Here is a 13,289-nt window from a genome sequence, read left to right as displayed (position 1 = left end):
ACAGATGAGCAGAATCCCCAACAGTGGGACACTTTGTATCTCTAAGCAACATTGCCCCCACCTTTGTCAACTCATTTATCTGGCTGATTATCAGTGCTCTGTTTATCATCCAGCCTTTTGGTGTATGTGTCACATAATATTAGGAGACAAAACAATTCAATGATAAGAAAATGAAGCTTTCCATGTGTATAAAGCCTGAAGCTGAGCATCACCCCTCTGGTCAAGTTGACCTAATCTGGGTAGAATGTACAAACAGTAAATCTCTCTCTGGAATCTGTTGGTGGGGAGAAGATTCTGGAGAAATCTACTATGTATCCTCAACAAGGAAAGACTGCAGACCTCAGTCTAGGGCTACATCATATCATTATTACACAATTCCCCCTTCACCACATTCATACCAACAAAACTGATCTGCCCTGCACCCTGTTTAATGATACCCAAGCCATAGACTAGGGAAAAAAACAGAAAGCATAGAGGCAACGATATTTTAATATCCTTCCAATTCTGACTCTTGCACAACTACAGGTCTGTGAAAATGGTTAGGTGCATGTGGTGCAAGCACATACAAATTACCACCAGGTACCATTTGTGACACATTTTCCATCCCAATTTTCCCGCTTCAATTCCCAAAGTCTAGGTACTTGGATTCAAATAAAAACAAGGGAATAATAGAGAATTTTAAAAAGTGGGCTGATGATTGCACTACTGGGTTAAACCTCTGCCTCTGGATACTGTACTTTGCACAACAGCCATTTAATTGTTCTGTGCCTCTGTTTCTTCGAAGATAAAAACAGGGATTAGAAAGGTTGTAAGCAAAAAAGATTGTTCCAGAAATGTTAAAAAGATACTGTGTTACTGTCCTTCTCAACTGCAAAGAAAGGCTGGGAGGAATAGAAAGAAATATTTTTGCATGGAGTAAATCACCTAGCCAGGAACACAATGAGAGACCATCCACTTACCAATAATAACAGTGTTGTCATCCGCTATTAGCAACTTGCTGTGGACATAGATAAGCTCAGTGACTAGGTTTCCTTCCAGCACTGCGTGTGTTCTAAGGCCACAGAATGATATGTAATGTATCCACTGATTGCCAACTGTAAATTTAAGAAGGAATTACAAAAATTAATAGAACCAAACTCAAGAAGGGCACATCAAATTTTATCAAAACCAATATACTACTTAAAAAGGTTGTTAAGAATAGATAGCATAATGTGTGAGTGTGTGTATACATAATTTCAGAATTCACCAAGGATCTATTTTTGCTATATAAGGAGTTTTATACTGTTAATCTGGATGAAAGTACATTTAAAAAAATCAAATTGAAGTGATTTTTATGTCTTCCCTTTGGTGAGGCAATCCAAAAATATATTCAAAGATGAACATTTTATTTGAACAATTTGGTGAGTAATTACTGAAGAATTATAATTAATCCTGAGCCAGAGTAGATAACCCAAGACTTCGGTGTGACTTGGCATCTATCTTGGTTGACACCTGTGGTCTAAGTCAAATGCTAGATGTGTGTCCAAACTACCTGTTGTATGCACAGTTTGTAGCACAGCCAGCACAAAGCAGCTGTTAAATTTTACAGGTTTGGGGTAAATAAAAATGCCAGAAAATAAATAACATTCCTCCTTTTAAATTATTAAAATTAGAAAATGAAAGAATCCTGACTACATTTGACTTTGGAGAATTTCTTTCAGAGCAAGCTGTACCAGGTTTGTATTTCAATATGTTGCCCATTCATCATATGGAGACCATTCCTGTGATAAGAAGAAAATGCATTCCACACCAAGCCAGCCCATAATTACTACCCTGACATGAATGTCAGTCACAAGATATTATGGCCTCTCTCCCACATAGCAGTTGTCTTGGATAAGCAAAGTCTGATACTAGAATAATGAAGTGGAACCAAACGATCATAAATTCTAATAGATAATACAAATCTTTTTTTTTTTTAAAGAGACTCTGAAGCACATTATTACAACCAACGGAGTTCATGTTCCATTTACTTAAGTTTCCATGTATTACTAATGTTTTCTATTTTACTGTTGATGTTGTTTAGTGTTTCTATTAAATATGGGTACCTTGGAAAGTAATTCATTCACAGGTTACATACAGAGATTGCTATATTTACAGATAACCCTGTCCTTATACACACGAGTGATCTGTGTATTAATAGCTGTGTTTGCCAAGAGCGGATGTGCTGGTGTGCTGGTGCATCATGTGTAGGAGATGCATTTCTATAGTTTCATGTAAAGAAGATTTTTAGCGAATGAATTTTTTCTCCACTGGTTAATGTTATATTGGAAAGATGTTCCCTACAAAGCACCATCTCCAGACGAGAGAAGCATTTCGTCTTTTAAGAACTGAACACCCATAAAGTTCCTGGAAAAATATTTCTAATATAATGCCTAATATGTTATTTTACAAACATTAATTAAGCCTCTATTTCTCCGACTGTTGCAGAGCTCTTATACATCTTTGTATCCTCAGTCCCTGCAAAATGCTTTAAAAAGTTGAATAATTGAGTGAATGGATGAATGGATAAGTGCTCAGGTGGGAGCTAATATTTTAGCTTTTGGTTTCTCTGTATCATCTACTTTCCTGTAGTTGGCTTGTGATCTAGAATCTAAAATTTTAAGACATAAAGCATCTTTTTAAAAGAATCATGGAGCACACCTTGTGCTAAAATACACATTTTTGTGCAGTAATTTCCCATAAAACATCCATATTGAACAATACAGTAGACCAATGGTTCTTGATGTACCTAAGAACCATCTCTGTGGGGACCTGCTAGAAGCAGAATTCTGGGACCCTCCTCAGAGGTTTCAGTGAATAGGAATCTATATTTCAGTAAGTGCCCTAGGGGATATCATTCTTTAAGTGACACTGCCATATAGCCTTGGTATTAATACATTTAAGATTAGTGGTTCACACTCAGAAAAAAACACAGCATGACCAAGTGAGATGTATTCTAGAGATGCTCCACCTGAGGAAATCCATTATTATGTGTGTATATAATTATAATCTTCAACACTATTTAATATTGCCTTGGAGGTATCAGCCAATACATTTAGACAAAATAAACCATATAGTAAAACCACCTCTATTTGTTGTATATAATAGCATACTTGGGAATTCAGTGATAAAACTGTCTCAAACAATAAAGAATAAGTATGATAGAATATAAATTAACATATAGAAATCAATAGGCTTCATATAACAAATAATAACCATTTAGAGGATATAATCATGGACAAAGTCTCACCATGGCAAGAAGATAAAACACTTAAAGATAAACTTAACAATAAATGTGCCAAATTTTTATGAAGAAAAATTGTAAACAGTACTGAAAGACACAAGAATAGACTTGAACAAATGAAAAGACATCCTTTGCTCTGGGATAGAACAATTTAACATTAAAAAAAATGCCAACTCTCTCTAAGTTAAGTTATAAATTTAATATAATCTCAATAGAAATACCAAGAAGCTTTAATGGAGCTAGAAAACCTGATATTATAGTTCATATGGAAAAATAAAAATTTAAGAATGATTATTAATAAAACTGGAAAAGAAAAACTATCAGGAGGAATTAGTTCTACCTGATATTAACACATACTATAAAATCTGTATAATTAACAGAATGTGGAACTGGCATCTAAATAGACAGCTAACCCTGGGAATGGAATAGAAAGTCCAGAAATAGACCCAAGTATGTATGGAATTTTTGCATATGATAAAGGCAGCATCTCAAATGACTAGGGAAAGGATTTTTACACAAAGGACTAGGACTTTTAAATAACAGGTGCTAGTACAATTCCATCAGCATTTAAAAAAGACAAATATTATATATTTACCTCACACCAATCACAAGAATAAACTCCAAATGGATCAGAGATAGAAACGGAAGCATATGAAACCATACAAGAGTTAGAAGAAAGCAGGGTGAATTCCTGTATAACCTGAGTATAGGAAAGGCTTGCAACTGTCCAGAGGCAATAAAAGAAAATATTGATTACTTTGGCTAAATTAAAAAAGAAAAATCACATTTTCATGATATAAAGCACCACAAGCAAAAACAACAGACAAATGACAGAAGTGGGAGAAAGTGAAGTATGCATCACAGATAAAGAGTGAAGAGTCCTAATATATAAGGAACGCTTAATAACTGAAGGGAGAAAAATATTAAAATCTTGATAGAAAAGTGGACAAAAGACATGAACAGAAAATTCAGGGCCAGCCGAGTGGTGCGTTGGTTAAGAGTTGGCTTGGGATGCCAGCTCTGAGCAGCAGGGCCCCGATTCGGATCCCACATGAAGGCCAGTGACACTGCCCTCTACAGATAAGATGGTGAACAACAGCTCAACCTGGAGCTGGGCTAGTGTGAGTCGCTGGCAATGGCATAGGCTGCAGCCCCTGCTGCAGTGGGCTGCCATGGGCTACCGTGAGTAGATGGCAGCCATCATGAGCTGCCAGCAGCTGGCGTGAGCTGCAGTGAACCACCATCCAATGGCTGGTGAGCGACTGCCTCACCCAGGAAGGGAGCAATGATAATACCAACATGGGCCAGTGAAGCGACATCCTCCACGACTAGACTGAAAACAAAAGGACAGCAATTTGTCTGTTCCCCTTCCCGATTCCCCAATGCTGTTCCCCTCCTCTAAAACCCCAATAAAATCTTTACAAAAAAAAAAAAGGAAAAATCACACACAAAATACACATTTGAAAAGGTAAAAAATATTCATGTTCATTCATAATGATAGAAATGCAAATTAAAACTACACAGAGACACCATTATTTACCTATGAAATTGGCAAGAAAAAGTGGGGATAACACATTCTGTTGACAAGACTGTTGAAGGAGGCTCTCTCATATATTAGTGGTGAGAACGCAAATTGGCACAAGCTTTTTGGAGGAAAATCTGGCAATATCTAGCAAAACTACCTATGTATGTACCTATTGACCCAGCAATTCCACTCTAGAAATTCCCTAAATATACAATTCCAACAAATAAGAACAGAACACATATGCTCAAGGTTATTCATTGCATAATTGTAATTGGAAAATATTGAAAACAGCCTAACTGATCATACATAGGAAAATGATTGAATTAACTATGTCAAATCTATACATGGAAGACCACATGGAAGTAAAATTATATGAAGAAGTCTTTGAAATAACATGGAGTGATTTTCTGGCTATATTGTTAAATGAGAAAAGCAAAATGCATAAGAGAATAGGTGGTATGCTATTCTTAAGAAATAGGTTGGAAGAAATAAAAAATATATACATATGTCTTGCTCATTTGTGCAAAAAGAAACACAGCAAGAACAATCTAGAAACTGATCAAATTGGTTACCAATAGGGAGTGAGTTGGGATTCGGGTGGAAAAGATGGGTGGGGAAGAAACTGAAAGTAAGTATAGGGGAGTGACACTTATCTAAGTATGCCTTTTAAAAATAGTTCTGACTAACACCGGCCTAGTGGGCGTTGGTTAAGAACTGGCTTGGGATGCCAGAGGGCCCCGGTTCAGATCCGACATATGAGGGCCAGTGACACTGCCCTCCACAGCTAAGATGCTGAACAACAGCTCAACCTGGAGCTGGGCTGCCTTGAGTCTCCGGCGACGGCGTAGGCTGCAGCCCCTGTGGCAGTGGGTTGCCATGGGCTACCGTATATAGCCAGCAGCCAGCATGAGCGGCCAGCAGCCGCAGTGAGCGGCCATCCATAAGCCAGCGACTGATCTGCCTCACCCGGGAAGAGCGCAATGATGGTGCCAACTTGGGCCAGTGAAGCAACGTCCTCCACAACTAGACTGAAGAACAAAACGACAGCAACTTGTCTGTTCCCCTTCCCCCAATTCCCCAGCATTGTTCCCATCCCCCCAATTCCCCAATAACAATCTTAAAAAAAAACAAACAGTTCTGACTATTGGAAGTATATCGCACACACTCAAAAAAATCAAGAAAGATACTTTAAAAGCTCTAAAATGGAATATAAACTGAAGTAAATGAACCTAACTGTATTTCAAATTAATAACATCATCCAAGTACATTTTGAACACTGACTTTTGAATATATGTATACCCTTATGCTAAAGACAAAAAAGGAACTGTAAACAGATATTGAATTCTAGTGAGTAGAGTTATTCTTCTTAGTGAATGGTATGGGCTAGCAATGCTAAAACTATTTTTTGTGTGTTTTGAGATTGAGAAAATGAATACATATATTGTAGGTAACAGAAGCCAGGTTTCTCATTGTAAGAGAAAGTTGTTATAAAAATAGAGAGATGGCTAGAAGGAATCCTGTAGTGTGAGATTAGAATTGGAGGTATTAGCATGAAGATAGATAGATAGATAGATAGATAGATAGATAATGTATACAAAAGACCTAAAGCAGTGATCTCTCAGTAGTAATGATCATATCTAGCACCTAGATTTTGGTTTCTATTCCATTTCCCACTAAAAGGACTTGAGTTCCTTGATGCAATGGCTGATTCCAGGGCTAGTTCTGAGAATATATAAGATGAGCCTGGAACTCTTGTGCCAGCAAGAAAAAAAGGCTTATGGGGACAAGTCAAAAACACATAATATCTCATCAAAAGACTCTCACTGACCAAACCTACGCAAACTGAGCATCACAGTTATGACCCATTGAATATAACAGAATCCATAAATCCATATGCCAATATAAATACAAGAATAAATAAATATAAATAAGTGGGGAAGAAGAGAAAGTTTTCTTTATGGAATTCCAACTAAGAAATTTAGAAGAAAGTAATAAATATAGAAGAAATGATGGAATTAGAAAATCAGCATTTAGCAACTATCATGTTGATAGTACTTGAATCAGAGTAGTAATAATTGATTCAGGGAAGAATAATTAATGTGTGCTCAAACCAGGGGTGAATGTTTGATGACAAACAGGAAATTTATACAAAGTGTTTTCCCACAAAATATTTATTAGTTATAAAGGTAAAAATAGTAATTTTATGGTAGAGAAACCTGAGAGATACCACCTTCACTAAGTGATCAAAGTTAATACAGCCAATTTTGCAGCAAATCAACACAATGTTCCTCCTGATATGGCGCACAAAGAACATATCACTTCTGTGATATTCCTGCTGAAAATGCATAGCCTGAACCTAATAGTGAGGAAACCATAAATGTACCCAAACTGAGGGTTATCCTACAAAATAACTGGTCAAAATAACTCTTCAAAAATATCAAGATCATGAAAGTCCTCTCACTCTCAAAAAAAAAATTTGAGGGATTATTTCAGATGAAAGGAAAATAAAAATACATGACAATTAAATACAATATAATTGTCGATTAAATCCTCGGTCAGAAAAAAAAACAACCATCCTGTACCCCCTCCCCCACTTTGCTGTAAAGGACATCAGTAAGACAATTAGCAAAATTTCAGTAAGGTCTACAAACAAGATAATATTGCATCAACGTTCATTCATTTATATGGATAATTGAATTACAGCTGCTTTAAAAATGTCATTTTTTAAAAGAAACACACACTTATGTATTTAGGGGTAAATGGGCATTATAGCTGCAACTTATTTCCACATGGTCCAGGTGAAAAAAACTCACCACGCTATGTACACCACGCTATGTATACCTCTATCTATTAAAAAAGAATGATAGAGCAAAGAAGGTAAAACAACATTTGGGAAGTCAAGATGAAGGGTATATGGCAGTTCAGGAAACTCTCTGTAAGTCTAAAATAATTTTAAAATATTTTTTTAAAGATGAATGACACTGACTAGCTGTTAGCAGCCTGAAGGTTTAAGCCATGTAATAATTTGTCATTTTCTAAGGCACAGATTTGTGCTGGATATCAGCAGCATATCAATTAGCTGGAGAGCCTCACAGTCCACAGTCCAACCTACTTCCCATTCATCCTCGACTATAAAATAGCTCTTATGAAGTGATAAAAACTTTATTTCTTTGTGAAAACTGCCTTTAAGAAGAAAGTTAAGGATTAGTTCCAGTCACAGGACCGGAAAGAAAGGGTTCCTAACCAGAAAGCGGACATTCTGGAGGACTTCAAATGTGGCCTGTCACATCCATCTATGCTCTGAATAAATCCACCACGCACTCTACGTGAAAAGAAGAAAAAGCAAGTTGAAAACCTGTTTCAGCCAGTACTTCATTCTGTGAAGAAAACTGACTCAACAAGCAATAGGTGAGGTTAACTTGTGTGAGGATATACTGAGGCAACAAGTGTCCTTTGAAGAAAACATGAAAATTCCAGAAGCATGTACAAGTATTAATATGAAGCAATAGAAAAAAAATATCAGGGAGGTGTCCAAATTATATGTCATGGGAACTATATGTCATTGAGAACCTGGAAGTTTATATAGGCCCCTAGGACATATCTGTTATAAGTACTGGTATAGATGTACCTCAAAAGAGGAGAAATTCAATATAATAGACTTGATGTTTCTAAGAACATTTTGTGGAAGGACTTCAAGAGCTGTTACAGGCTTTCGTTACTTGAAAACTTGTAGCACTTCACATACATACATTTCTAATCCTGACTGAATACTGCTAGGCCTTCTGTTAAATTGCACTAAATTGGCTGCTAAAATGTTGTAATTCACAAAAAATTATAAAAGTGATAAAGAAATACTTGAAACACTAAATCCCTGAAGATTTGGAGTAGCAGATAATTACACACTAACAGCTGATGGGTTTCTCTTCAGGAATTGTCACATGTTCACAGCAGCAGTTTTGTTATTTCTAAAGAATTGAAACAGTAAAGAACTATAGTTCTCTATCCAATTAGAGATTAGCTAGTTCATGTATTTAAAACCCACTAACTCATTTACAAGAACAAAACCAACAATAGAACGTTTACCTCAAAAAAAGGGCATTATGTAATTAATCTGTTCTCTGTTTAGAATATGAACATTTTCCCCACTGACATGACTGATTTTGACTTGTTTCCAGGGTACTTGGAAATCTTTTCATAACAGGGCTTAACATTGAAATCACTTCTTGTATTAAAATCCAATTTTTCCCCTGAATAGGCAAAGGCAGGAAAAGGGTCCAGAGCCAAAGGAAATGCTTTATAGTAAGCTCAGGCCATTTTTATGGTTGAGAAACTAAATAGACTTGTTCTGGCTTTTTATTCTCCTATAATCTCACCTTTGCATTTTACTAGCCACTGTCAAGTGCTGAATGGCTTTCCTGATTTTGTTTTATCGATAAATCCTTTACAGACTTATTCATTCTCTGTCATCTTTATTTTAAGCCATTAGAAAATCGAGATAGCGATAATGTTCTGGTAAATCCTCTCTGTCCTAGATGCAATTAGATAAAACTTTTGAAAGTACTTATTATTGATGACGTACATGTCTTACGTCGAAAGCTGTTTCTCAAGTTTTTCACACTGAGAAGCCCATTAGTGAAAAATTACTGTACATTCAATGCGTGTGCGTGTGTGCGTGCACACACACATACACACACACACACAAATTATATACATGTACTAAAAACTTAATTCATTATTTTAAAGCTTCCAAATCATTTGAAAATCCATATTCCATAAAATTCACTCCTATTAAGTGTACAATTCAGTGTTTTTTAAAACTGTGTTCACAAGGCTGTATAATCAACACCACTATCTAATTTTAAGACATTTTTATTATCCCCAAAAGAAATGCCATACTCATTAGGAGTTACTCTCCATTCCACTCTCTCCTCAGGCGCTGGCAATGAGTAATCTACTTTCCAGTCTCTATGGATTTGCCTGTTAAAACATTTCACAAAATGGAATTATACAATATGTGGCCTTTTGTGTCTGGCTTCTTTTCACTTAGCATAATATTTTCAAGTTCAACCATGTTGTAGCATGCATCAGATCATTCCTTTTAATATCTAAATAAACATATACACATTTTGTTTCTACATTTATCAGTTCATGGATATTTGGGTTGTTTCCACTTTGGACTATTATAAATAATGCTGCTATAAATATTCATGTGGAAGTCTTTGTGTGGACATGGGTTTTCCACTCTCTTGGGTATATACTATGGAAAAAAATTGCTGGGTTATATGGCAACCCTATTTAATTTCTGAGAAACTACCAAACTGCTTTCCAAAGAGGCTGTGCCATTTTGAATTCCCAACAGCAATGTATGAGGGTTCCAATGTCTCCGTATCCTCGTCAATACCTTTTATGTTTTTTTAATTATAACCATCCTGGTTGGATCTGAAGTTGTATCTTGTGGTTTTTATTTGAATTTCTCTAATGATTAATGGTGTTGAGCATCTTTTCATGTGCTTATTGGCCATTATGTATATCTTCTTTGGAGAAATATCTACTTAGATCCTTAGCCCATTTTAAAAATTGGATTCTTCTTTTTATTGTTGACTTGCAAATATTCTTTATATATTCAGGATACCAATCCCTTATCAGATATATGATTTGCACACATTTTCTTCCATAATGGATTAAGCAATGGTTTCTTGACTTTTACACCAAAAATCAAAAGCATAGATAAATTAGATTTTATCAAACATAAAAGCTTTTTTGTTCCAATGGACATTATTAAGGAAAAAAATGACAGAATGGTTTCTGATGAGAAACTGGCTGTTACTCTTATTGAAGATCGCTTGTACTGGGTGATTGGCTTCTCCTGCTCTTTCATCCTGCTTTTTTGTCCTTGTCTTTCATTATTCGTTTGATTATGAGGTGTTTTGGTGTGGATCTCTTTAAGTTCATCCTACTTGGATTTTGTTGAGCTTGGATGTGTAGATTCATGTTTTTCATCAAATTTGGGAAACTTTCAGTTGTTATTTCTTTAAATACTCTATTTTCTTTCTTTCTCTTTTTTTTTCTTCTGGTACTCCCATTATGTGTACATTGATGTGCTTGATGATATTCTACATATCTCTAAGGCTCTGTTCATTTTTCTCCATATTTTTCTTTCTTTTCCTCAGAGTAGATATTCTCAATGGACCTATCTTCCAGCTTGTTAATTCTTCTGTCTGCTCCAATCTGCTATAAGCCCCTCTAACATGCATTTCATTTCAGTTTTATACTTTTCAACTCCAAAATGTATATTTGGTTCATTTATATATATATATATATATATATATATATATATAAAGAACTTTTATGGAAAGTTTGAATTTAAGAAATTTTATATTTTTATATTCTCTATTTGAGAAGATATTGTTTTTATACTTCTCTTTAATTCTTTGGCTATCATTTCCTTTAGTTCTTTGAAGATAGTTAAACTAGCTGTTTTAAAGACTTTCAAACTGTAAGGTCAAATTCTGACAATTCTCAGAGTTGTCAGGGGTTGGGAGCTTCAAACCCATTTGGCTCCTTCCAGTGGCTGCTAGGCTGCTGTTTTTCACAGTGATGATTTGGTTTTCAAGGCTACTGTGCAACTGAGGAGAGAGGGACAAGTATATGGCAAATTAAAATGCCCCAAAACTTGCTGCTTTTACCAAGATTCTGCTGTCTTTCTTGAATAAACACACCTTAGATTGTTGCAAGCCTTTGGTTAATTTCCAGAGTCCTGAAAAAGGTGACTTAGACAACTTCTGTGAGTGTTTTTGTTGCTTTTATGTATGAGTGAATTTTTGGAGATGTTTACTATGACATTCTTACTGATGCCTTAATTATTTTTAAGTGAAAAATACACATACTTGTACATGGAAGGAATAATGTTTTCTCCCCACATTTTGATATATTATCCAGTGCATAAAATCTTCAAAAAACTCAGTTGATGTTATTAGCACATCTGAAGGCCATACCACATGGCATCCTGATTGTGATGACTCCTCTTGACTCTTCCAGGCCTTCCTGTGGCAGCTCCATTCTCCTGGTCAGTTGGGTTGAAACTCTTAGGATTATCTTACATTTCCCTTACTCTCTGTTCCCACACGCCCTCAAGTCTTCCTTCACAGTCTTATTCATATATAACCTTTCTCTCCGTTACCAATGCACCATTCTCTCTCACCTGCCCCGAGTCTTTCTCTACTTTGTTTACCAACAACAAGTGAATCTTCATATAAATACCAGTTTGATGAGTTCATTCCAGGAATCACAGGCTTCCATCAACCTCATCTTGTCTTCTTTTCGATAAAATCTAGTCTTTTTAATGTGGCACTCAAAGTTTTCACAATCTGGACCCAATCTGAACTGAAGGGCCTATAAGTTGGGTTCTGGCCCCAGCTTATTTCTTGTGGAATCCTACAAACCTGTTGTACAGGGTATAGAACATTATTGAGCACCTACTATGTACTGAGCTCAGAGTCAGTTCACAGAGATATAAATAAGTAAACCCATAGTTCCAATAAATTATAGTTAAGAACTATGTCGAAGGATCAGTTAAGAAGATACCTGAGAAAGTGCCTTTGAAAATATGAAGAATTACAAAAGTGAAAGACATTACTGTGTTTTTTTCTTATTTATTTACTTGCAGTATAATACCTTCAAAGATTTAGACCATGGGACTTCTACATTTATAGGAGGCCACATAAATACCTGCTAACCTTGTAGCATGTATGTCCTCATCTTTACAGCAGGAATCGCACCTGTCCTGCTTACTACCCAGGACTGTAGTGAAGGATCATAATAGAAGACACATATAGGGTCCTTGTGAAGTGCCTTACAAGTCCCACTTATTATCAAGACAATTATTATAAATAAATAAAAATAAATAATAAAAATACTCTTAGTTTTTATTACCTGTGCATCTCAAAATATATTGTCTTCATTTGAACACTGGTTTGGACAATTAAATGAGAAAAAGTAATTTACCCTTGTTAAGCATTTTGTGAAATACCTTTTGTGAACAGAATTTTATAATCACACTGTGGAAACATTCATGGTTACTAATATGTCACTAAAACAAACATGGAGGAAAAGAAAAGTAGATACTTACGCTCTGCTTTTAACTGTCCAAGGATGGAATTTTCTCCTCTGCACATGGTTCTGAACATATGGAAAGAAAAGAAATAATTATGGAGGTTCCAAAGGAACCAATCCCAATAGAACTATCCATGGGGTTTAGTCCTAATCCAAAAAAAACAGAACAGTGCTTTTATGAGAAGATGCTACACAAATTTTTTTTTAAAGCTAAAAAACCACATTACTGTCACTTTTGTATTGTTACTGATGAGGCAAGGTAGTTGTTTTGAGGTGAGTAAATGAAAAAGTTATAAAAACTGATGTTAGATTTCAGAAAGAAATGCTATTTTTAAAAGACAGATTATCAATGAACTTTCCCTCTTAGAAAACTTGGTGACAGCAAAGATA

General features: G+C 35.6%; 1 protein-coding gene across 1 annotated transcript in view; it reads right to left on the bottom strand.

Moving 5' to 3' along the window:
- Positions 1-351: 351 nt before the first annotated feature.
- Positions 352-13,289, bottom strand: part of PLD1 (phospholipase D1) — a 149,757-nt gene continuing 136,819 nt past the window's right edge. The window contains exons 21-23 of the mRNA XM_019624322.1: positions 12,916-12,965; positions 960-1,094; positions 352-449 (exon numbers count right to left, since the gene is read on the bottom strand). Of these exons, the coding sequence (XP_019479867.1) occupies positions 352-449; positions 960-1,094; positions 12,916-12,965 (283 nt within the window). The remainder of the gene's footprint in view (positions 450-959; positions 1,095-12,915; positions 12,966-13,289) is intronic.

This window comes from Hipposideros armiger, unplaced genomic scaffold (genome assembly GCF_001890085.2).
Source record: "Hipposideros armiger isolate ML-2016 unplaced genomic scaffold, ASM189008v1 scaffold_584, whole genome shotgun sequence".
Classification (NCBI taxonomy): Eukaryota; Metazoa; Chordata; class Mammalia; order Chiroptera; family Hipposideridae; genus Hipposideros; species Hipposideros armiger.
Note: the sequence above shows the minus strand (reverse complement) of the source record. Positions and strands in the feature narration are given on the sequence as shown.